Genomic DNA, 26,275 nt, shown 5'->3' with positions numbered 1-26,275 from the left:
TGGGGTGTCTCCTGGGACTCCCCTGTCAAGGAACTTGTTACACCACCACCCTGCCTCTGCAGAGATCCTGACAAGTGATCCCAAGGGAGCGTTTCCTTTGAATTTGGATGTACTGAACACAATTTGAAACCGGTTTCTTTCTTCATTTTGGGATGAAGGAGACTGGATGGGGATTTGGGGGAATCGATGGAGAAAGAGGTCATAAAGGCAGTTCCTGATGGGCAGCAGGGTGACCCCCTTTCTCCCCAATGCAAGATAAGAAGAGAGCCACAGATTTTTGGGGCAGAGGACTCAGAAGTGAAATGGAGGGATTGCTACATTCACCCCCGAGGAATGTGGCCCAGGCTATTAACCCACTCAGGGGTTCCTCCCTGACACCCATATTGGGGACCCTCTTTTCTCCCCCCCCCCAAAGACACCATCTGTACATACATCTGAAATTCCTTGACCAAAAGTGTCATCATTTACACACACAGTCATGCCTTGGTTTTGCAGGATTTAGTCACCCCTTCCACTTGGTTGGCTCCTGCCTGAAGACAGAGGCAATGGAAGGGAATGACTCAAGTGGCCAGCAATCAGAAAGCAGCTCTGATGCAGCTGAGGATAGGAGCACTGAAAAAGGATTTGTCCAGAAAAGCCTATGTGTGGATACCACAGCTTCAAATGCCCAGTGCCAGCGCTTCAGGCAGATCTGCTACCAGGAGGCTAAGGGCCCCCGAGAGTTTTGCAGCCAACTGCACAGCCTTTGCAATCAGTGGCTGCAGCCAAAAAGACACACAAAAGCTCAGATACTGGACCTGGTGATCCTGGAGCAGTTCCTGACTGCACTGCCCCCAGAGATGGAGAACTGGGTGAGAGAATGCGGAGCAGAGACCAGCCCCCAGGCAGTGGCCCTGGCAGAAGGTTTCCTCCTGAGCCAGATAGAGGCCAAGAAGCAGGAAGAGCAACAGGTGAGTGTTTCTCTCTCATCCTGGTAGCTCCAAGGGACTAACAAATTATTCTAGTAATAACTTATTTTCTAACTAACCTATTTTCCTTTCACTGTCTCTACAAGTGGACTAAATTGGATTTAAACAGAGGTCCACAATTTAGATCTCTTGCACCTCAAATGTTCATGTGCCCGCCGTCTTGGATCAGGTTGGATGACATCATTACAAACTATACCAGTGAGGTGTCCTTGTGTGTCACTCATTACAACTGTACCAATTTGGTTCAAATTAGTTAGATAGTCCTCAAGTTAGTACACTTGTGCCTCAAAAGTTCGCACGCCCACTATCTTGGATGGGGTGGATGACATCATCACAAACAACACCATTGGGGCATCCCTATGTAGCTGCCCTACAGCTGTAGTATATTTGGTTCAAATTGCTTAAGTGGTTCACAAGTTAGCCCACTTGCACCTCCAAAGTTTACATGTCCGCCATCTTGAATAGGTGTGGATGACATCATCACAAATTATGCCATTGAGGTGTCCCTTTGTGTCACTCACTGCAACTGTACCCAGTTTGGTTCAAATGGGTTAGACGGTCCACAAATTAGTGCACTTGCACCTCAAAAGTTTATGTCTCTGCCATCTTGAATTGGGGTGGACTACATCATCACAAACTATGCCATTGAGGTGTCCCTACAGCTGCAGCAATTTTGGTTCAGATTGGTTAAGCGGTTCACAAGTTAGCCCACTTGCACATCTTGCATCTGCCATCTTGAATTGGTGTGCATTATATCACAAATGATGCTGTTGAGGTGTCCTTGTGTGTCACTCACTGCAACTGTACCTAATTTGGTTTAAATTGGTTAGATAGTCCACAAATTAGCTCACTTGCTCCTCAGATGTTCACGCGGCCACCATCTTGAATTGCAGTGGATGATGTCATCACACACCACACCATTTGGGCATCCCTATGTGTCCCTACAGCTGTAGCAAATTTGGTTCAAATCACTTAGGTGGTTCACAAGTTAGCCCACTTGCGTCTCAAAAGTATTCACATCCGCCATCTTGGATGGGATGGATGACATCATCACAAACTATGTCATTGCAGTGCCCCTACAACTGTACGCGGTTTGGTTCATATTGGTTCAGGCGTTGCAAAGTTGATAGGGGGAGGATACACGGACACACACACAGAATGGCAAGTGATCTCATAAGCCTACTGGAAAGTAGGCTAAAAATGTGAATAAGATTGATTTAGAAATCCCAACAGGTAGCAAAGTTTTCAGATGGAAACATTCCACAAGATTTATCGTAAACCTTTTTTTTAATTGCACCATCTTTTGTTGAAGGTAATTTGAAATATCTAATCTGCTGTTTAAAAATTCATACAGCAGCTGACCAAATTAGTAGAAGCACAATGAGAGCCAGTGAGAGAATATTTCATCACTCCAAGTGGCAGAACATGAATGCAAGGATATCCAAATATTTCCCCGTGAGGTGCATTCCAGAATTTCATTGATTGATTAAGTGCCGTCAAATTGGTATCAACTCTTAGCGACCACATAGATAGATTATCTCCAGGTTCCAGAATTTACCCTTCTTGAAATGTCACGAGGAGGGCTTTCCCAACCCCATTCTCCACCTCCAGCTCTCTAGATTAACTAGCTCTTATTCTGAAAGCAGTTCACATCTCACCTTTTGACGCAGAATCCACAAAGCATGTTATATGCACATTGTATTTGTTACAACAGAGCATTAGTAGTCAAGACAAGACAACTGAATAGTTCCAGCTAAATGATCTGAGAAACCTTAGACCAGCATCAGCCATTTTCCTTTTCAGCTTGGGTGCCACCGAAAGCCCTCCAGAACAAAGTTGCTTTTGCCTTGTGCCCCAAAGCTAGCAAATGCAGAGCAGAACTCCCAAGTGGGGATGTACACGGAACCAGCGGGGGGGGGGGCTTGAGGGTTGAGGGGGATATCTATAAGGGTGGAGGAGGTATGCTGCACTCCCTCCAGACCCTTTTAAAGTGCAGTGCCAGCAGGGGAAACGCAGCGGGAGGAATAAGAGCACCCTCCCATGGCTTTAAAGATATTCCCCCGCCTTCGAACCGCCGGTCTTTCGAACCTGTTCAGAGGCCCATAAAAGGGGATCTGAACAGGTCCGTGCACATCCCAACTTCCGAGGACAGAACCTCCATCATCTCAATGCCCCTCCTGAGAAGATCCTGTCCCCGTTTCCTCAGGCTGTGCAAGAACATTAATCAGCGTCCCCAGTGAAGTTCTCAATAGAGCTTTGCTATGGTGTCCCTTGATGTTAACTCCTTCCTAAAGCCTGTCCACATTTTCTCTCTGGGATTTCTGTGCTTTCAGCTGGAGAGACTGGCAGCAGAAGTGGCTGCTGATCTCTCTGAGGCAGAGGAGGCTCCACTGGACACCGGAGATAAGCCACCCTTCAGGCAGATGGTTCAGGAGGGTGACCGAGGTGCCAGCTTGCTGGGTAAGGACAGATGGCGTCTATTTTCAACTTGGCCTCTCTCTCTTTACTGTATATGTAATCTGTGGGCTGATTTCCTGTTACTCTTTAGCTTGTGTAAGGGGAAGCTTTTTTCCCTTCAGCCTCTTCAACCAGTTTACAAATGAATTTATGATTAACTCTTGAAGACTTTATAATATATGTCTAAACCAGCACTTTGAATTATGCCCAAGAGCGAGCATTAATTGTCCCATTTGCTAAGCAGGGTTTGTTGAGATAAGACTCTTCCGTGTAAGGGTTTTTTCTATCTGCCAGGGACTTATTTTATCCCAGTCAGATCCTCCTTGATGTGAAACAAACACCGTTTGGATATTGCCAGGGTATATTATAGGTATGGGCTCTTTTCTTTTTTTCTACATAGCTTTTATTGTCAAACAATGTTTATTGTCTGCTGTAAATATTATAATACAGAGGCTTGATACAAAAGGTTTTCACAAAAGGCTTGCATCAAAATAAATGCAAAAGTTAAAATGGATCTTCTTTGAGAATAAACAATTAATAATAATAAACAATTGGCTTGAAAGACACCCCCCCCATCTGAAAAGGTACTTGAAAGGATCAGTATTTTGGAGGGAAAGATTAACTCAAGCTTGCATACAAAAGCTACTAATTTAGCTCTTCCTGGCATCTCAAAAAGCATTCTTAAAAAGAAAAAAGTACAATTCGATGCTGCTGTTTCTAGTCTCACAAGAGACTGGCCCCATTCTGAAATAGGTGGCACTGCTGCTTTAAAAGTCCATTTTCTCAGCCAGCCCTAGGTCAGTCCTGATCAGCTCATGATTAAAGTGCTTTCTCTGTGTGGGCTTCACGTAAATGAAGAGCACTCACTTCATTTGCCCCACCTAATCTAAAATGATAGATTTAGTTTAATTTATTTAGTCCTTGAAAGACAGAAGAAGTGGAGTCAGAAATACTGTTTGGGTTATTTGCATCCTTTCTCCTCATTAAGGTCAGGCCGGTCTCTGCTCAATGGCTTGGAAGGCCTTGACAGGTCAGTGTACAGAGAAATTTGTGAACAGTCAGTGCATATATACAGAGGTTCTTCTTTTCTGCTTCCAAGCAGCTCTGGCACAAACATGGCTCCTCTTATGTCAAGCAGGAAGGCTGGATCAGTCCAGGATTGCATTTATCCATGACAGGCCCAGCTTGGTTTGCATTTGAATGTGTACACTGTCTGCTTCGAGGTGTTCCCCTTGAAGCATGGGGCTGTAGCTCAGTGGTAGAACATCTGCTTTGCATGCAGAAGGTCCCAGGTTCAATCCCTGGCTGCATCTTCAGGTAGGGCCTGGGAAGACTCCTGCCTGAAACCTGGGGGAGCCTCTGCCAGTCAGTGTTGACAATATGGAGCTGGATGGACTAGTGGTCTGACTTGGTATAAGGCAGCTTCCTATGTTCTTGTGAGGAAAAAGATTGTGTTCCAAGAAGCAAGCAAAATGAAAATGTGTGAAGAATTATTTCATTTCTTACTTTGCTTGATCTTTCAGAAGTATTTAGCACTTCTGAGGATTGAAAGTCCCTCCTCTTTTGAGCATATTTTAATCTGCCACCTGTATCCCTTGATTTGAAACTTGCTTTTAATTCAGGTTCTAGTTGGGGTTTTTCACTCTATTTTTGTGCTAATATTTTTGTGTTATGATTTGTTATTTGTTCTGAGTTGCCCCAAGCAGCATTGTTCTGGAGGGCTGGGATGTAAGAATTTAAAATAAACCAAGTACATTGAAATTAGACTGAATTCAGATACAAAATCAAGATAAGCTGAAAACAGTAAATGCTTTAAGAAAGAGAGATTTTCACCGGACGAGGCCTCTCCAAGCAACCCGAATGATTAAGGGTTTCCATGTGGGAGAACCTGACTCCTGGCGTGTACAGATGACGAGTCATGTAGTGGTTTAATGGCTAGAAGCTCCTTGAACTGGGCCAGGCAGCTAATGAGATCCAACACCTTCCCACCTCCCCTGTCGCTCTTGTAGGCATTGGAAAGACCCCGGGGCCTCATCCCAGGCCTTCTCCTCTCGGCAGTGGAAGGGATTTTGTTGTCATGTCATCACTGGAACAGGTAAGAAAAGGATGAGTGGAGGAGATGGGCGGAGGACAACTCTGGGTCCTTTTCTCCCTTGCCAAATTCCCCTTGCTCTTGCCCAAGTTGCCAATAGGATGGCACTTTGGATGGCACTGTGGAATCTCTGGGTCTAGCAGAAGGACCCCATTGAGTATATGTCTGGATTCTGGCATGACTGATGAAGAGAAATAATCTAATTTCAGGCTCCATTGACCTTTGAGGAGGTGGCTGTGTACTTTACGGAGGAGGAGTGGGCTCTGCTGGATGCTGCCCAAAAGGCTCTGCACAAGGAAGTCATGGAGGAGAATTCTGGTCATCTGGCCTCTCTGGGTAAGGCTCCCTCCTTGTCCTTGGCTGCTAGATACCGAAAGCAAGAACTGCATTTGTTGTTCATCCATCTTCTGCGCCATATAAGCTGTAAAGACTTCATACAGTCTGGTATATGATGATGGCTCTAGAAATGAGGCTTCATGCACCCACACATTGCCTTGATCAGAGATGCATCAGGCAGACATTCATTGGGAGCATCTCTAGGAAGTGTTTAACAAAACTTCCTAATCATTTAAAATGTCTGCCTGGATGCATCCCTCCCCAGCCCAATGTCCCACTGAAAGATCAAGGCAAGGCATCACCGTATCAGCCGTATGGCTGCGATTGGCTACGATCTCCAGTGGGGCGTGCCGACTAAGATTGTGCACCCACCCTCGGCAGGGGAAGCACATCAAAAGCCCTTTAAATGCCCTGTGATGCCAGCACCATTTATTTTATTTTTTTAATTTTTATTTTGCATTTTACATTATTTTACATTTACATTTTACATTTTACATTTATATTCCACTCTTCCCCCAAGGAGCCCAGAGCAGTGTACTACATACTTAAATTTCTCCTCAGAACAACCCTGTTGTTGTCTCTCTCTTAGGCTGAGAGAGAAGTGACTGGCCCCGAGTCACCCAGCAAGTATCATAGCTGAATGGGGATTTGAATTCGGGTCTCCCTGGTCCTAGTCTGGCACTCTAACCGCTACACCATTCCAGCCTTGGCACCACTGCCCCCCACAAGAGTCACTGCACCCTAAAAGCACCACTGCCCCCCTAAAAGCACCACTGCCCCCCACAAGAGTCACCATACCTGAAAAGCACCACTCAAACTTCAGTTCATGAGGGTATCAGGAATGGGGTGGGGATGGAATGGGGAGGGATGCAATCCCACTTTCTGTGCAGGATGGGAGGGGAGAACCCACATTCGCCAGAACGGGATATGCAGATGGAGCAGGGCAAAGGATGCTGTGGGGTGGTGTTCTGTCCTACCATGACCAGGGAAGATGTTGCAAGGGGAGACCCTGGCAAAACACTCCAGCCAGACCCATCACTAAGCCCAGTGGGCAAACAATCTCATGAGAGGGCCGGTCTATTGGGGATATGCCTGGGCCTGTTCAGGTGTTATCCTCGCCTGCGGATTGCAAGCTCACGAGTTGAGCCGGCCACTTAACCACCAGGGAATCCAAGGGGCCCCCGCTCTAGTGTGGCCCCTGACTATCCTTGTTGAAAAATAGAAGAAGAAAAATGAAACTTCCCTCTTCCTCCCAATCCCTCTTCCCCCCAATCCCTCTTCATCATTCCACACACCTCAGAGGACATCCCCACACCCCATGTTCCATAGCCTGGCTGCATGCATGGCCGTGGGGTGGGCCAACGGGACAGAACATTTGCTCAAGTTTTTCAGTTCCCGGTTCTGGTCTGTCTGTGCACCATATGCAGATGAGTGGGCGCAGGGAATCGCAGGAGAGGCCACTTTCCTCTCCTTCCCTGACCTCGGGGCAGCTGGATGGACTGTTGGGGCCACTGGCGATGGCGCACCTGTGCACAGGTGTGGCCAGCTGGGCAGGAGGCTGGTTTCCCTGCCACCTTGGCCACCTTCCCTGGGAGCAGGAAAGCAGTCTCTGGAACACCCCTGCCCATCAGATCTCAACACAGCTCAACTTAGAGCACCCATGGACTGACACTCTCTTGAGCAGGTGTAGTGCACGTGGGCTTTGTTAGCCGTCATCATCGCAGAGGGAATATTGCTCCAAGAACTGGAGTGATTCTTATCCCACTGTCCCACTAGTCCTGCTCATGAGAGAGTCCTGCTCATGAGAGGAGAGCTGGTCTTGTGGTAACAAGCATGACTTGTCCCCTTAGCTAAGCAGGGTCTGCCCTGGTTGCATATAAAAGGGAGACTAGAAGTGTGAGTACTGAAAGATATTCTCCTCAGGGAATGGAGCCACTCTGGGAAGAGCAGAAGGTTTCAAGTTCCCTCCCTGGCAGCATCTCCAAGATAGGCCTGAGAGAGCTTCCTGCCTACAGCCTTGGAGAAGCCACTGCCAGTCTGTGAAGACAATACTGAGCTAGATAGACCAATGGTCTGACTCAGTATATGGCAGCTTCCTATGTTCCTATGAGTAAGCCAGGGTTGTAAATCACCCCCACCCCCAAGGAAGTGGCTGGGCCCCACTTCCCCACCCCTTCTTTGTAAAAAATAGAACAGATCCCCCGAAACCTCCCCACACTCTTCCCCCGTGCAGACCTGAAAGCACCCAGAGGGCACCTAGATGCTCCCTTTCCCTAGCGCGTGCATGGTGTTGGTGGAGGGATGGACACAGGTACGAAGCTTGCTGCCCATTCAGGACTCCCGGTTCCTGGTCCGCCCTACCGCCATATGCAGATCTGCTGGTGGGATGGATGAGAGAGGGGAGCCCCCTTGCTCTCCAGACAATGCTGGTGAGCGGGGTTGCTGCTTCAGGTCACTGGAAAGGATACACCTGTGTACATGGACATGCGGGCAAAAAGGGGGCATGGTATCGTGGCAGCTTGTGGTTCCCAAGACAAGCAGTGTGTTCCCCGTGGCCATGAGCCAAAAACCATTCTTGGCCTGATGCTCTCATGAGGGTAGAGAAAGTGATGGATTGCCCTCTTGAATCAGTTCTACTGTTTCTGGGCAATACTCTTCTTTCCTCTCCACTCTGATGGTCCATCTCATGAACTCTCTGGGGGTGTCCCCGTGGCGTGTCACTCTCATGCCCGGCCACTGTGCCCTGGGTTGGCCGGCGGTTTCCTTGAAAAAGGATCTCATGATCCTGTCCTGCTCATGAGCTAGGCTCTGTGGGCTTTTACCCCACAAAGGGAAAGGGCCTGGTCCCCCCTTCATCTCCCTTTATGTGTGAAAAACAAAACTTGGCTGCTTTGGAATCCCTTCTGTGGGTCCGCCTTTCAGACCCAACCCATAGCATCCCCACAAAAACCAATCACAAGGACAGTGCAGGAAGCAGGCAGCAGAATGCCTTCCAGGCATTCAGAATTCCTGGGACAGGGCCGGCATTGGTGTTTATGTAGATCTAGAGGTGCAGAGATTCTTGGGAGAGCCCAAGTTTCCAGCCATCCTGAGATGGCTGCGTTGCATATTGGGGGCTGTGGGTAGTGGTGCACATCTCCACATTGGCGGGTGCAGGGGCATATCTATGGTGGGGCAGGCAGGGCACATGCCCCGGGCGCCACTTTAAGGGGGCGCCATTTTTAAAAAATGAAAAAATAAATTTAAAAAATGGCTGCCGAAAACAAAATGGCCATTTTGTTTTCGGCGGCCTATATATATATATATATATATATATATATATATATATATATAGCCACTGCACATGCTCAAATGGTCCCTGCGAGGCCCTCAGCCCAGGCTGCAGTGGTAAATTAAGAGGCCGGCGGGGGGAGGATAAACCTTTGCAGACCCCCCATGGCCTTTAGGAAGCCCCCCAAAGAGGCTACAGGTTAAAAAATAATAATTTAATTTAATATAAGTTACCGTACACATATTCAGTTTGGCACTATGTACAGAGAATCAGGGCTTGTGAATACTGAGCTGAAGCTTATGAGTTAGGATTGTATTCATTTGCTCTTACTTTGTTTATTGTGATAAGTGAGTTAAATGTGATGTCTTAATAATATGGCTATTAATGGTGAGTTTGTCTTTGAATCAGTGTGAAGTCCTTAGTATTAAGGTGCACTGGGAGTTTCTTGCTCTCTTTCTCTCATTTTAACTGTCTTTCTGAAAGACTAGAATATATTCCAAGCAGTGATACAGTTTACTCTGCATATCCTTTAATTATTTTCAGAGTATCTGGGAAAAGTCAAATTTTCCATTTATTTTTAAAACATATGTATTAGTGATGCTACAATGCATAGTAGGGAATTAGAGAGGCACTTCTGTTTAGTTTCCCAAGTACACCTCCACATAGTATTTGGGTATTTCATGAGCCCCAGTATACTGAAATTTGTAGTTTTCCAGCATTTTTTGGTCTGGCTACATCCACTGCTAAATAGTTTTTGAAATATTAAAAGATTAACGAGCTTGACTTGTATTTTTCAGTTGATATTATGGTAAAGTTATCTGAAAGATGGGTGTCACATGTTTGGACGGGGGCGCAATTTCAGTGCTTGCCGTAGGCGCTATTGTCCCTAGATACGCCTCTGGGTGGGTGGGTTGGCAGGGCGCAGGGTTTGACAGTGGCTTGGTGGCAGTTGCCGAGACCAGGAAAGCCCTTGCCCATCCCACATGAAGCATCCTCCCTTGCTTCACTCTTGTGAGAGAGCAGTCCATGGGGTGCTAGTCTGGCGGTTCAGCCTACGACACGAATGCCATAATGTAAATGTTCAATTAGTGTCCAACAGACGGTTCTTCTCATGAGCAAGGGAGCAAAAATTCAGCACCCTGGGAGGGGTCTGGGTCCCCCTTCCCCACTCTTTCTTTGTGAACCATAGAATTTGGCAGCTCCAGGTCCCCTGCTTGGGTCTGCCTCTCGGATTCCCCTCTTGTTCCCCTGCTTGTGCTTCCACTTGTGGACACCCATGACCACTCGCCCCAAGCAGCTGAGTTGCTTGACAGGATGACTGGTCCAGGATGGGGCGTGTGGGTGACCCTGTTGCCCGGCAACTCCATAGCTGCATGGCTGACAGGAGGGGAGGGGCTGGTTTTCTGAGCGGCTGCCAGCAAGAAGTGCTGAAAGCATGGAGCAGCTGCGTCATCGGGCTGGTCTGCACCGCCGCCTCTATGATTGGAGTTTGGAAATGGGCTCTTAAGTGCGGTTAGGGATGAGTCTGCCTTCGGGTGTAATGCTTCGGTGGCATAACTGCAGTTATTGGCAGCGAACCACTGAGAAAATCTCAGGTCTCAGTTGGAGTTTGTCGGTGCAAAATGGAGTTTAGACTTTAGACCCTTAACAGAGGTTTTCCATGTTTGGGCGTACTGCAGTTAAAATATCTGTTAGCTTTAACTGCAGTTAAACTGTTTATCTGCACCGGCCCATTGTCTGTGGTGAACAAACCACCACTTTGAAACCACTTTTTAGGATGTAAACTGCTGTATCTCAGCCATTTTGCAACAGATCTGCTCCAGATTTGGTGGAGTGGTGTCTCTTGTCCCCTAGTCAATGTGTGCACAATTTCAGAGGGATTGGGTGGATGCTTTTGAATTTGTATGCAATTGAATGTTCATGGCTAATAATGGCGGAATGTTGAAAACACTCCTCATCTGAATTATACAGGCACAACTGTGCCAGTACAATATTGGGTGAAATTTATTCTTAAGGAATGCTATTGCTATTTCAATGAGCGCTCACAATGTGTGGATAGGAAACTCAAAAGATAGTGGATGGACTGCAGCCTCCGATGAGGTACTGCCCTTTGGGGTTGGAACGTGTATATATCTATATCTATATCTTTATAATTAATTCTCTTAGCCAGCCAGCATGGAGATGTGGCAAGGCAATGCGTGCTGGCGAGGGAGGCACCTGATTGGCTGAGCGGGCTGGGAGGCGGGAGGCAGTGGGAAGGACTGGCCCTGGCCTGGTGCCAGAGGGGGTGAGTGGGACATACGTGCCCAGGATTTGGCGGAAGAACTCTGGCGACAGGCTGCGAGAGTTCCAAAGTGAGGACTGAGGAGGAGAGGGGGAAGAAAGTGCCGGCAATGGCCGCCGGCAGGTGAAGGAGGGGGGAGAGAAATGGGGCAGCGGGCAGGGGGAGAGAAAGGTGGAGGTGGGTGGGGGGAGAGAAAGGTGGCGGGCAGCGGGCGGGGGAGAGAAAGGTGGCGGGCAGCGGGCGGGGGAGAGAAAGGCGGCAGCGGGCAGGGGAGAGAAAGGTGGCAGCAGGCTGCGGGCAGGGGAGAGAAAGGTGGCGGCGGGCAGCGAGCAGGGGAGAGAAAGGTGGCGGCGGGCAGTGGGCAGGAGTAAAAACGGCGGTGGTGGGGCCCTTCTTGGCCGCCCGCCACAGCTCTGTGTGGGAGGAGGAACAGGAGGGGAGGAGGGCTGGAGAGCGTGGGCCGGAGGGAAGGGGAAGAGAGGAGAGACCGGAGTAGGAGGAAGAGGGAGCGGGAAACAGCCGGCCCCAAAGCGCCGCACAGATGCTCTGTGCGGAGTTGGCTAGTATATATATAACTCATCCTAGTTTTCAACAAAAAAGTTTCAAAGTGGTTTGCCTAGCAGAAGGGAAGGGGGAAAGGGTCCCTGTCCACAAAAGGGTCACAGTCTAAACACAGGAACACTATTAGGGAAAGGATGACCTTTCCCTAATTGCCAAACGTTGCACCTGAAACTCAGTGTTTTTCAGGATGTGCTTAAGTTGGTTAGCTCTCTAGATTTGCTCTCAACTCCTCAGACATAAGGATTTGAGAAGGAATTTAGAGGTTAATTCCATATCTCTGTTAAAGTAGCAATAGATCAAAGGGGAAAAATCAAATATATTCTGTGTGACAGGAGTGAGTTTTCTGTTAAGAGAGGATTGAAATGTTGGCATATTCTGATTTCTGGATAGTCATTAAGAAGGGTCAAAAAGCAGAACCCCAAATGCAGAGCTAGGTTGCTTTTAGCACCTCATTGGGCTCTTTTGTAAGTCTGGTCATTCTCCTTGAAATCACTTTTCATTTTGCCTCTGTAATCAATTCTGTTTTAGTGTCCTTATGTTCTAGAACTGCTTTCCTAGAAATCATGTTGGCAAACCAGGATTTCGAAAGAGTCTTTGCTCTGGAGTTTTTAGTTGTGATTGTTAATCTAGTGCTCATGTGGAGAGGAGAGCTGGTCTTGTGGTAGCAAGCATGACTTGTCTCCTTAGCTAAGCAGGGTCCATCCTGATTGCATATGAATGGGAGACTTGATATGTGAGCACTGTAAGATAGTCCCCTTAGGGGATGGAGCTGCTCTTGGAAGAGCAGAAGTTTCCAAGTTCCCTCCCTGGCTTTTCCAGGATAAGGCTGAGAGAGATTCCTGCCTGCAACCTTGGAGAAGCCGCTGCCAGTCTGTGAAGACAATCCTGAGCTAGATAGACCAATGGTCTGACTCAGTATATGGCAGGTTCCTATGAGAAACACAAAGCAGTGAGTTCCTGGAGCATTGCACATCTCACAGTTTCTGGATAGAAGCTTTGGCTAAGCTAAATACTAAAGCCAGCGTGGTGTAGTGGTTAGAGTGCTGGACTAGGACCGGGGAGACCCCAGTTCAAATCCCCATTCAGCCATGAAACTGGCTGGGTGACTCTGGGCCAGGCACTTCTCTCTCAGCCTAACCTACTTCACAGGGTTGTTGTGAAAGAGAAACTCAAGTATGTAGTACACCGCTCTGGGCTCCTTGGAGGAAGAGCGGGATATAAATGTAATAATAATAATAATTATAATTATAAAGTGAGAAATGGCTTCTTAACTAGTGGAAGTTTGTGGGACACTGTGCTGGGGCTGGACAGGGACAGATGCTCTCCCCCTGCTCAATAAAAAAAAAGAGCTGCCACTGGACAAGGAGCTCTTTGGCCAGTTAGCTGAGGTCCCTTCCCTGGATTGTGGCCAAGTTCCTGGCTCCTCCTCTGACCTCGTCTTCCTTCTAGCCTGCTGGGCAAGCAGCCTTTGCATTCTGCCACCAGGTTGATGCTTCTGGTCCCAGGCTGTAACCACTGCTCCCCTGTCTCATCCCTGGGCAGAACATTTTTCCATGTCAACTTTTTAGTTCATGAGGCTAAAGGGAGGGAGGGTGGGGCAGAATTCAGTGAGACTCCATCGGCTTCCCTGAATTTTTGTTCTTGCTAAATGGGCTTGAAGTATCTTCTCTCTGTGTCCAAAAAGGACTTTTGGTTTCCAAACCTGACCTCGCTTCCTGGCTGGAGAAAGAGGAAGGATCACTGTACGAGGACTCCGAGGAAGGAGAGAGATGTGCAGGTAGCTCACAAATTGTGGGACAGGGATCTTGGTCAGACACAACCTGCAAGGAATGATCGGGTGGGTTATCCAACAGGTGGGAAAGGGGGATCCTCATGCAGGGCTGTAGCGTCCATTGGACAATGCCCATGCGCACAGGATCGGGGGGGGCCCTCCGAAGGCCCCTCGGCCAGTCCCGCTTGCCCTGCTTGCCCTCTCTCCTGCTTGCCCCCCTGCTTGCTGGCCAGGCGAGCTAAGCCGCCTGCTGTGTGCCTGTTTATATCCTGGTTTTCTTGGACAGAAGGATGAAGGAGTGTCGCTTGTTCCATTCCACTCCACACACCCTTTTACACACTCACAAGGAGTTGGCCGGCCGGCCCTGTGGGAGGGAAACGTGTTTGTGTGCGTCACTGTGGAGTGACTGACATCCCATCCCCCGCTTTTACATTGTGCCTTCCGGGGAGACCAACAACACACAAGAACCCGACGTTTCTTGTCGCAGCCCCAGATGACTCTCGGATCGGAGAAGTCCTGGACTGGGGCAGGGCTGACGAGCCTCTCCTTCCCCACGCGCCCCCAATGAAGTTTGCATCCGAAAGTTGGGTTTCTCTGCTTGAATACTTCGAGCCGTTTTTAGTTGTACCTCTCTGTGTTTTGTATCCTCCTTACATGCTACGTCTACAGATGGCACCTCTGTTTTGGATTAGGTATCTGGCACTGCCCATGTATCCGGCTTCTATGCTTGCATTCCCTAAACATGGCTTAGAACCCCCCAACCCGTCACTGAGGGGTGCCGCCTTAGCCTTGTTTTGAAAAGAAGCATTAAGGAGAATGAATTGTCGGTTGCACTTTGAAATGCACTTAGGGTATCTTTCCTAGTCCTTAATTTAAACCTATGCTGCTGTCATTTAAACTAGTTTCTATTTATTTATTTCTTTTCTTTTCTGCCTGGATAAGCAGAACTACTGTTTTCTTCCTTTCTTTCTTTCTTCCTTTCTTCCTTCCTTTCTTCCTTTCTTCCTCCCTTTCTTCCTCCCTTCCTTTCTTCCTTTCTTCCTTCCTTTCTTCCTTCCTCTCTCTCTCTCTCTCTCTCTCACTCACTCTGACGTTCTTTTAAATATTTGAAAACGAGAAAAGAACCCCTTCCCCTAGTCTTCTTTTTTCTAAGCTAAATGTTCTTGGTTTCTTCAGCCTGTCCTCTCATATGATGTACATTCTTTATTATCTTCACTTGTTTCCCTAAATCTTTTCTGGTTTGCTAGCACCCTTCAGTTGTAGCACCCAGAGCTGGACAATATACCCCCAGTGTGGTTGTATCCATTGTGATGCTCTTGAGCAGGCCTGCTCATCTTCGGCCCTCCTGCAGATGTGGGCCTACAACTCCCATAATTCCTGGCAATTGGCCACTGTTGCTGGGGATTATGGGAGGAGTTGTCCAAAAACAGCTGGTGGGGGCAAAGTTGAACAGGCCTGCTCTTGAGCATGTAGCCTTAAGAAGCCTTGAACAGAAATTGGGACATACGGCAAGAATGGTGGTTCCCTTGTCACTCTACAGCAGGCCTGTTCAACTTAGGGCCCCCAGCTTGTTTTGGACTACAACTCCCATAATCCCCAGCCACAGTAGCCAGGGATTATGGGAATTGGAGGCCAACATCTGCAGGAGGGCCAAAGTTGTGCAGCCCTGCTCTACAGCATCAAAAGTGGGTGGCAAGAATAGACCAGGATGTTTGTTAAATCTCACTCATATCATGAAATGAATTTGGATGAACACCTTCCCACATTAAAACTTGTGATACATTGTTTATATTACTATTTGTTTTAAAGGAAAGATATTGTTTTATTAAAAATCCCACCATGCTACAACCCAGACAAAAATTGTTAAGCTTGGAACAGAAACTTCCTTTGGAACCCACAGAAGGGGAGGAGAGCTGGTTTTGTGATAGCAAGCATAAGAACATAGGAAGCTGAATATCTTACAGAGCTCACACATCAAGTCTCCCATTCATATGCAACCAGGGGTGGATCCTGCTTAGCTAAGGGGACGAGTCATGCTTGCTACCACAAGACCAGCATGAATTGCCCCCTTTGCTAAGCAGGGTCCTCCCTGGTTTGCATTTGAATGGGAGATTACATGTGAGCACCGGGCACGAGTGTGGCAGGCAGGGCCTCCGCAAGCCCAGAGTGAGGGGCCCATTTTAAAATCTCAAACCCCAGTCCCACTCCAACCTTGCTACGCCCCTGCACTCATAACTCTGTCCTAACTCTGGAGGGAGATGTGCAGTGTCAGGCCTTATTGAACATCTTAACCTATGAATTTGCCATTGGCCCATCTTGCCCAGTAGTGTCCCTTTTGATTGGCGGGGGCCTTCCAAGTCGTACAGGGCTCCTCCCAGCCCTGCTATTTAAGTTGTTTCGACTGGAGATGCTTTAGACTGAAACTGGGAGTTGGTGCATCCAATGTTCCAACGTTCTGTGCCTTATGCGGCATCAGCTGCTTTTTAACCACAGCCAACAGATTTGTGGCAGGATCTGTCTCTGCTCGATATCTCCTATATCCTGTTATTCATATAGGTGTTAATGGGGAATTTTCTCCCTGCTACGAGGCTGTGTTTAACTATCCCAAGATTTCTCTCATTATTCTTGTAGGTGATGAGAGAGAGCATGAAATGCAGTGGAGAAAATTTGAAGCATATCAAAAGTGCAGAGAGAAACCCATTGTTTCCAAAGAATCTGACATGCATGCAATTCCTGTCTTGAAAGAAAATCACAATGAAAACAGAAGGAATAGGTTCCCTCTACATGCAAAGATCTTAACTTGTAAATCAAGCCATAGCATGGATCAAAGAATCCACACAGGGGAGAAGCGATTTAAATGCTCAGAGTGTGAAAAGTGGTTCAAGAACAGCACAGATCTTACTAGGCATCAAAGAACCCACACAGGGGAGAAACCCTATCAGTGCTCAGAGTGTGGAAAGAACTTCAAGCGGAGCACACATCTTGCTCTGCATCAAAGAATCCACACAGGGGTGAAACCCTATCAGTGCTCAGTGTGTGGAAAGAGTTTCATCCACAGCTCAGATCTTACTAGGCACCAAAGAATCCACACAGGGGAGAAACCCTATCAGTGCTCAGTGTGTGGAAAGAGCTTCAACCAGAGCACACATCGTGCTCAGCATCAAAGCAACCACACAGGAATGAAACCATATCAGTGCTCAGTGTGTGGAAGGAGTTTCAGCCGAAGCAAAAACCTTAAACAACACCAAATAATCCACGCAGAAGTAAAACCATTTAAATGCTCAATGTGTGGAAAGAGCTTCAACCGGAGCACAAAACTTGCTCTGCATCAAAGAATCCACACAGGGGTGAAACCATATCAGTGCTCAATGTGTGGAAAGAGTTTCTACTGGAGCACAAACCTTACACAACATCAAATAATACACACAGAAGAGAAACCATATCAGTGCTCAGTGTGCGGAAAGAGTTTCAACTTTAGTGCAAATCTTACACGACATCAAAGAATCCACACAGGGGAGAAACCATATCAGTGTTCAGTGTGTGGAAAGAGTTTCAACCAGAGCACACATCTTGCTCTGCATCAAAGAATCCACACAGGGGTGAACCCATATCAGTGCTCAATGTGTGGAAAGAATTTCAATTCAAGTGCAAACCTTACACAACATCAAACAATCCACACAGAGGAGAAACCATATCAGTGCTCAATGTGTGGAAAGAACTTCAGCCGGAGCTCAAGTCTTGCAGTGCATCAAAGAATCCACACAGAGGAGAAACCTTATCAGTGCTCAGTGTGTGGAAAGACTTTCAACTGCAGCGCAAACCTTACACGACATCAAAGAATCCACACAGGGGATAAACCATATCAGTGCTCTGTGTGTGGAAAGAGTTTCAACCGCGGCGCAAATCTTACACGACATCAAAGAATCCACACAAACCATATCAGTGCTCATTGTGTAGAAAGAGCTTAAACTGCAGTGCAAGCCTTACACAACATCAAATAATCCACACTAAGGACAAACCATATCATTGCTCATTGTGTGGAAAGGATTGTAACTGCAGTGCAAGCCTTACATGACATCAAATAATCCACCCAGAGGCGAAACCATATCAGTGCTCAGTGTGAGTAGGAGCCAAGATGGTGATGATATAACAGACTTTTAGAGCCTCAGTTTTTAGTAACTTCTCTCTGAGATGCCCCCAGCCTTTAAAAAGAATTTTCACTATTTATGTGGGAGTCTCCTGGTAGTAATACAGGCTTAAGAGACAAGCCATGTGGCAATTCCAGACTAGAGTTAGGGTGGAAAGATCTGACCCCTTGATTCAATCACTAATACAGTCCTGTTTTCAATAAATGCAGTTCATGTAAAAGGATGAAGCTGTTCACACATCCAGCCAAGACCAGGTGAAGGTTGCATGTATGAGCTACCGGGAGCCGCACAGCTCCTGGCAGCGGCATGGCAGCAAACCTGCCAAAAAGGCCCACCTGTTAGCCACGGTTAAGGGCATGAGCATGCCCTTAACAGTGATCTGTGACACTGTCATGCAGCGCCGACACAGAAACAGCTCCCTGGCCAGTGCCAGAGGAATCCCCATAATGTACCACGCACTCACGTCTTACATTACTGTTTGTATTCTACGCATATAAGAATGGAGGTGGGGCTCTCTTCAGTTTCTGTGAGAGTCCATCTGATACTGCTCAAACCTTTTAAGAAACTTGATAGCCCTTTTGAAGATGTAGTAAAATCTTGTTACTGGCACTACCAAGAGGGAAATCAGTGGCCAGAAATACTATCTCATAATCTGCAAAAATAAGAACAGCCCTGCTGGATTAGGCCCAAGGCCCATCTAGATCAGCATCCCGTTTCACACAGCGGCTCACCAGATGCCACTGGAAGCCTAAAGGCAGGAGTTGAGGGCATGCCCTCTCTCCTACTGTTACTCCCCTGCAACTGGCACTCAGAGGCATCCTGCCTTTGAGGCTGGAGGTGGCCTACAGCCCTCCAACTAGTAGCCGATGAGAGACCTCTCTGCCCTCACTAGAGGATGCCCTGGGATAGGGAAAAATCCACAATTGCCGCCTTGAGGAGGATGCCAGCCAAGAAGCTGGTTTGGTTCAAGGTTCACAGTTCTCCCTATTGTGGTGATTCTCTTTATTTAGCAGGGGGAGAATAACTGGCCCTATCCACCCTCAGCTCAGTACCTCCAGTGACTGTTGCTGGTGTCTATCTGATGTTTCTTTTAGATTGTGAGCCCTTTGGGGACAGGGATCCATCTTATTTATTTATTATTTCTCTGTGTAAACCGCCCTGAGCTATTTTTGGAAAGGCGGTATAGAAATCGAATAAATAATAATAATAATCTTCACTTCGAGAAAAACAGATCCATTTCGTGGCACCTGCTTCATCTCAGCAGCACACCACTAAGGAAGGCATTTATCATCCTGCATTTCCAGCTCATACTCTCGACATACTTGAGGGCACATTTCACAAACTTCCCATGGGACAGTGACTTGGCCCTTGTGGCCATAGGTAAGTGGAGGACATTTAACATTTTAGCCTCCACAGCTCCTTTTATGTAACAATGAGGGAAAATGATGGGCTAGATTATGGATAACTTCATGGGTTCCAAAACAGAATGTGTCAATTATTTTCTGGTGCGTGTGTTTCCTTGTGTTAGTTATCAAGTGGCCATTTTTGCACGATTGTCTTTTAATATTAGAAAGAGAATGGTGCCTGCCAACCCTGCTAGATGTCTGGCCACGTTGTAGTTCCAGGACTAGCTCTTTTACTTGAATGGCATCCACTAGAGTTGTAACTATTATCCAGTATTTAAGATTGTCATTTTATTGTTACTCTATTGTCATTTATGCTGCCCTGAGCCAGTTTTTGGAAGGGCGGTATATAAATCAAATAAAGAAATAAAAATAATAATATTTGTTTCTCTTTTTTGATGCATGCTTTTTTGTTTGCTATTACGTTTTATGCTGTCTTATTATGCTTTAATAGGTGTGTTATGACCCGTGGTTACAACAATAGGCTAATTCAACGAGAGCACTAGTTGTGCTAAGCATCAAAGAATCCACCCAAGGGTGAAAACATATCGCCCGGGGTATTTAAGAGAACATCTTCTTTGCTATGAATCACTCTGCCCATTGAGATCATCAGGAGAGGTCCGTCTGCAGTTGCCACCAGCTCATCTGGTGACTACTGAGGGACGGGCTTTTTCCATTGCTGCTCCGAGGCTTTGGAACGTGCTCCCTGCTGAAAAAAGAGCCTCCCCACCTATTACAACTTTTTAAAAGGCAGTCAAGACACATTTGTTCACCCAGGCTTTTAATTAGATACTGTTTTAATAGTTTGATGGTTTTTAATAGTTTTAGCGTTTTGAGTTTGTAAAGTTTTAACCTTTTTGCTTGCTTTTATTGTTTTGTTGTAAACCGCCGTGTTGACAAAAGAGACGTGTTTGGGGCGGTATACAAATATGTTAAATAAATAAATACCAGTGCTCAGTGTGTGGAAAGAACGTCATGGAGACCTCACTAGTAGTCAGCAAGGAATGTGCTCAGAGGAGAAACCACGTCAAGACTCACTATTTGGAAAGGGGATTAGTCAGACTTTATTTGGGGGCAGGCTTCAGGGATGGCACAGAGGGCTGGGGCAAGCCATCCTCTTGCTTTAAAAACCTGCCTTCACTTGCTAGGTTTTATGCAGGTATGTGTTTTGATGTAGCTGGAATTTGGGGGAGTGTGTTCACTGTCCCTGGGGCGATTCCAGTGGTGGTGGGGAACAGAGCAAGTTGTGGTGTTGGCAGGGTAGTAGGCTGTTATAGGGGAAGGGAGATCTGAAATGTAATAGCTGCTTCAGCTTCCCTGCTAGCTCTTTGACCTTGGGGAGCAATGCCAACCTCCCACAGAACCCCACCTTGTTTCTGTGTAATGCCAGGTCAGTTCAAAATAAAACAGAAATCATCCACCATTTGATTGTGAATGATGGAGATGACCTAGTATGTATTACAGAGACCTGGGTGTCTAGTGGTCCAGTTTGGGCCCAGTTTCTTCCATCAGGATACTCTGTTGTAGAGCAGGTGAGAGGTTGTGGGGAGAGAGGAGGAGTGGCTGTGGTCTATAAGAATAATATCTCCCCTGCCAGGGTTCCTGTCAAGGAATTGGCTGATATTGAATGTGTGTACCTACATCTGGAGATCAAGGACAGACTGGGAATTCTGTTGGTGTACCATTCACCCCGCTGCCCAACAGAGTCCCTAACTGAGCAGACTGACTTAGTTGCAGAGTTCATGCTTGTAGGTTTGCACACAGGGTAACATGTTGGCTTTGCAAGATGTAGTTGCCCCTCCAAATTGGTCAACTCCTGCCTGAAGACGGAGGCCATGGAAGAGAATGACTCAGGTGGCCTGCAAGCAGAAAGCAGCCCTGATGCAGCTAAGGTTAGGAGCACGGAAGAAGGATTTGTCCAGAAAAGCCCATGTGCTGACAACACCAGCTCAGATGCAAAGCATCTGCGCTTCAGGCAGTTCTGCTACCAGGAGGCTGAGGGCCCCCCGAGAGATTTGCAGCCGTCTCCACAGCCTTTGCTGTCAGTGGCTGGAGTAACTTTCCCTGAGCTGCCTGCCAAGTGACTGAGTTTTGAGAGAGCATGAGTGTGTTTGGCTTTGTATGCCATTGAGGACTTGCAAGCCGGCATGTTCAAGTAATCCAAGATGGAGACGACAAGCCTGTGGTTCCAATTCTAACCCTAACCACAAGCCTGTGGTTCCTATTAGAGGTGCTGCTGAGAGCCCCCAGCCAGGCTGTTTTGGCAACATTCTCCAGTCTACATATTACTGACTGCAATAACTCGTGTGGGTTCTACACCTTTTAAAGTGCCAACTGTGCCAATGTCATAGATTACTTGCTACACTTCTTTCACAGGTTCACTCTTTTGAGAGAGATATAATAGATCACACTGCTAGTCAAGGACCGAATAAATATTATGTATGTATGTATGAGATCAAATAATGACCATCTGCCCCTGGTTATGACCTTTTCTGCAGCTGGACTAGGACCGGGGAGACCTGAATTCAAATTCCCATTCAGCCATGATACTTGCTGGCTGACTGGGCCAGTCACTTCTCTCTCAGCCTAACCTACTTCACAGGGTTGTTGAGAAACCTAACTATGTACACTGCTCTGGGCTCCTTGGAGGGAGAGTGGAATATAAATGTCAATCAATCAGTACTCTGTAATATGCTATTAATTGAAGGATCTTACCCAAGACAAACAATGGAAATGGGTTACTGGTCTTAATGAGAAGATCACAACCCTGTTAAATTCTCAGCAAATTCTGAAACAGAGGCAATACTACCCAGTTCAAACATTTATGATTTCCTCCCTGACATTATCTCTATAATAAACCCTGCTCTGGCCACAACAGGTCAAATTCCATATAAGGAAAAGCCATATAAGGGGCCATTTAAGGAAAAGCTGGTTTGATCAGGAATTCAAGCTTAAGAGACAAGTCTTGAGACAACTCCAGATCAGAGTTCTGGAAGGATCTGACCCTTACTTAGTTCAATCATTGATAAAGTTCCATTTTCAATACATACAGTTCTTAAACCATGATTTATATCACAATTTAAATCACTAGTCAAGAAGATTATATTTAATGACCAATTTCTAGTAAAAATACATTTTTGTTGTCTAATATAACCTTAATACATATTCAATCATTGATAAAGTTCCATTTTCAGTACAAACGTTTGTTGAAAATGAACAAAAGTGACTGACCAAGAGAGGGATCTTGGGGTCATGTTGGACAACTCTTTGAAAATGTTGACTCAATGTGCAGCAGCTGTGAAAACTAATTTCAGCTTGAAATCATTAGGAAGGGGGTTGAAAACAAAGCTGCTAATATTGTAATGCCCTTATACAAAATGATGATATGGCCACATTTAGTGTACTCTGTACGGTTCTGGTCACTGTATCTTAAGGAGGACACTGGAGAAGGTGTACAAGAGGGCAACCAAGGTGATTGGGGGCTTAGAGCACCTTCCTTAGGAGGTAAGGCTACAACACCTGGGGCTTTTTAGTTTAGAAAAAGAAGTTTTGAGGGGGAGACATGATAGAGGTCTATACAATCATGCATGGTGTTGAGAGAGAGAGAGAGAGAGAGAGAGAGAGAGAGAGAGAGAGAGAGAGAGAGAGAGAGAGAGACATTAGAACCAGGGGTCATCTGGTGAAAACTGACTGCCAAGAAATTTAGGATCAACAAAAGGAAGTACTTTTTCACACAGTACATAATCAAATACTTTTTTACACAGTGCTGAATTCTGCATAAATTGTGGAATGTATCCTGGAAATAACCTCCTGGATGTAACTCCATGTGATATACATGACACCTTTTCAACAAGTTGCCCAACAAGGATTGCTATCCAACCCCAGTTTGGAGGAGTCAAACAGGGCTGTCTATTGGCTCCCTTTTTATTTATTTTTTATATTGATGACACGGTGCAGGCCATGAAGTCTCAGATATTCTTCTCCCACTTGCTTAATGAGTAGTTTAGGAAACATACCAGATGTCAGAATCCATGGGCTTTTGTGTACAAAGAGAAGCACATGGCTGAGGAATGGCGTCATGGCGACCATGTGAGGTGCTGACACCATGGGAGCTGTCTCCTAAGCTGCTCATTAAACAAATGGGAGAAGAATATCTGAGACTCCATTGCCTGCACCATCTCATCAATATATTTTTAGTTTATAGAAATAAAAAAGGAGCCAATAGACATCCCTGTTTGACTCCTCCAAAGAGGAGGAGGGTGGGATGGGGGTTCAAACCAGCAACCTTCTGCTTGTTAGTCAAGCATTTCCAATAAGTTTCCGGGCAAAAATACAAGGTGCTGTTTATAACCTATAAAGCCCTAAATGGCTTGGGCCCTGGGTATTTAAGAGAACGTCTTCTTTGTTATGAACCCCACCGTCCATTTAGATCATCAGGAGAGGTCCGTCTGCAGTTGCCACCGCTCGTTCAGTGGCTACTTGGGGACAGGCCTTCTCCACTGCTGCCCCAGAGTTTTGGAACATGCTCCCTGCTGAAATAAGAGCCTCCCCATCTCTGACAACTTTTTAATAGTCTTGAAAGACGCACCTATTCACCCAGGCTTTTTATTAAATATTGTCTTAACAATGTTTTAACTTTTACTATGCCATTTATTTTGTTTTAGCAATAGCAATAGCACTTACATTTATATACCGCTCTATAGCCGGAGCTCTCTAAGCGGTTTACAATGATTTAGCATATTGCCCCCAACATTCTGGGTACTCATTTTACCGACCTCGGAAGGATGGAAGGCTGAGTCAACCTTGAGCTACTACTGTTTTAAGGTTTTGTTGTTGTTGTTGTTTTTGTCACTTATTTTAACTAATGTTTTAACTTTTTGTTTGCTTGTTGTAAACCGCCCAGAGACATGAGTTCTGGGTGGTTTAGAAGTGTGATAGATAAACAAGTAAATAAATTTCCTCGCTGCACCACTTAAAGTGACTCTCAAGCTTTACCCACAGTCTAAATCTAGCAATAGTATCAAAAACTGACAAAAGGTCAGTAAATGCAATATTGTGGGGTTTTTAAATGGCTGTTAGCATATTTCTGGATCCAGGGGTGTACCAAGTTTGGAGTGGGCCTGGAGACGAAATTTTGGGCCCCTCGTGGTATATTTCGAGGTATATCAACTTGATCCAACAAGTGTGTGGATCAAGGTGATCCAGTTGACATAGTATACTTGGACTTCCAAAAAGCTTTCGACAAAGTTCCTCATCAAAGACTCCTGAGGAAACTTAGCAGTCATGGGATAAGGGGACAAGTACATATGTGGATTGCTAGCTGGTTGAAAGACAGGAAACAGAGGGTATGTATAAATGGAGAGTTTTCACAATGGAGGGAAGTAAGAAGTGGGGTCCCCCAGGGATCTGTACTGGGACCGGTGCTTTTTAATTTATTCATAAATGATCTAGAAGCAGGGGTAAGCAGCGAGGTGGCCAAATTTGCAGATTATAGCAAACACTTCCGGGTAGTGAAGTCCAAAACGGATTGTGAGGAGCTTCAAAAGGATCTCTCCAGACTGGGGAAGTGGGTGACAAAATGGCAAATGCGGTTCAGTGTTAGCAAGTGTAAGGTGATCCGAGCTGTTGGTGACTGACCAGGAGAGGGATCTTGGGGTCGTGGTGGACAGCTCATTGAAAGTGTTGACTCAATGTGCGGCAGCTGTGAAAAAGGCCAATTCCATGCTAGGGATCATTAGGAAGGGGATTGAAAATAAAATGGCTAGTATTGTAGTGCCCTTATACAAAACTATGGTGCGGCCACACTTGGAGTACTGCGTACAATTCTGGTCACCACATCTTAAAAAGGACATTGTAGAACTGGAAAACGTACAGAAGAGGGCAACCAAGATGATCAGGGGCCTAGAGCACCTTTCTTATGAGGCAAGACTACAACACCTGGGGCTTTTTAGTTTAGAAAAAAAGACGACTGCAGGGAGACATGATAGAGGTCTATAAAATCATGCATGGTGTGGAGAAAGTGGAGAGAGAGAAATTCTTTTCCCTCTCACACAACACTAGAACCAAGGGTCACTCCATGAAACTGATTGCCAGAAGGTCTAGGACCAACAAACGAACGTACTGTTTCACACAATGCGTGATCCACTTGTGGAACTCTCTGCCACAGGATGTGGTGACAGCCAACAACCTGGATGGCTTTAAGAGGGGTTTGGTTAACTTCATGGAGGAGAGGTCCATCAATGGCTACTAGTCGGAGGGCTACAGGCCACCTCCAGCTTCCAAGCCAGGATGCCTCTGAGTACCAGTTGCGGGGGAGTAACAGCAGGAGAGAGGGCACGCCCTCAACTCCTGCCTGTGGCTTCCAGAGGCATCTGGTGGGCCACTGTGCAAAACAGGATGCTGGAATAGATGGGCCTTGGGCCTGATCCAGCAGGGCTGTTCTTATTTATATATCACTTTTCAACAGTGGCAACAGCCACTGCAGGGATGCTGTTCCGTGGATGGATAGGGCCAGTTGCTCTCTCCCTGCTAAATAAAGAGCATCACCACATATTTCTTTACCAACTCCCCCTTCTGTCTCTGAAACCACGAAGGACCAGTAAAAGGAGGATCTGGGGGTCAAAAGAGTGTCGGGGGGGGAAGTAAAAATGGCACAAGATCTGTGCTCAGATTTCCCCTTTTTTCTTAAATTAAAAGTGGATCTTTCTTATTTAAACAGGCAACAACAGCCCCTTTTGAATGGCAACCTGAAGCTCATAGGTGGTGGTGGAGGGGGTGCTTACATGTTGTGTGCTAAGTGCTTATGCTTAGTTTGAAGCATAATTTGAACTGTTTATTGCGCCCAACCCAGGGAGATGAGTAAAGAACATATGCCTCCAAGTTCAGAAATGGATAAAAAAATTATATCTGACCCAGAGATTGTCAAACTGTGTCCCCAATTATTGTTGGACCTACAACTCCCATCATCCACAGCTACAATAGGGA

The 26,275-nt window shown here is 46.4% G+C and overlaps 1 protein-coding gene across 1 annotated transcript in view; it reads left to right on the top strand.

Moving 5' to 3' along the window:
• Positions 1-19,658, top strand: part of LOC128343807 (zinc finger protein 665-like) — a 33,972-nt gene extending 14,314 nt beyond the window's left edge. Inside the window, exons 10-15 of the mRNA XM_053293244.1 lie at positions 496-950; positions 3,302-3,428; positions 5,435-5,520; positions 5,727-5,853; positions 13,654-13,746; positions 16,372-19,658. Of these exons, the coding sequence (XP_053149219.1) occupies positions 496-950; positions 3,302-3,428; positions 5,435-5,520; positions 5,727-5,853; positions 13,654-13,746; positions 16,372-17,708 (2,225 nt within the window). The 3' untranslated portion in view covers positions 17,709-19,658. The remainder of the gene's footprint in view (positions 1-495; positions 951-3,301; positions 3,429-5,434; positions 5,521-5,726; positions 5,854-13,653; positions 13,747-16,371) is intronic.
• Positions 19,659-26,275: the final 6,617 nt, after the last annotated feature.

This window comes from Hemicordylus capensis, chromosome 2, assembly GCF_027244095.1.
Source record: "Hemicordylus capensis ecotype Gifberg chromosome 2, rHemCap1.1.pri, whole genome shotgun sequence".
NCBI classification, from domain to species: Eukaryota; Metazoa; Chordata; class Lepidosauria; order Squamata; family Cordylidae; genus Hemicordylus; species Hemicordylus capensis.
The sequence above is the reverse complement of the archived record's forward strand: the minus strand, read 5'-3'. Positions and strand labels throughout refer to the sequence as shown.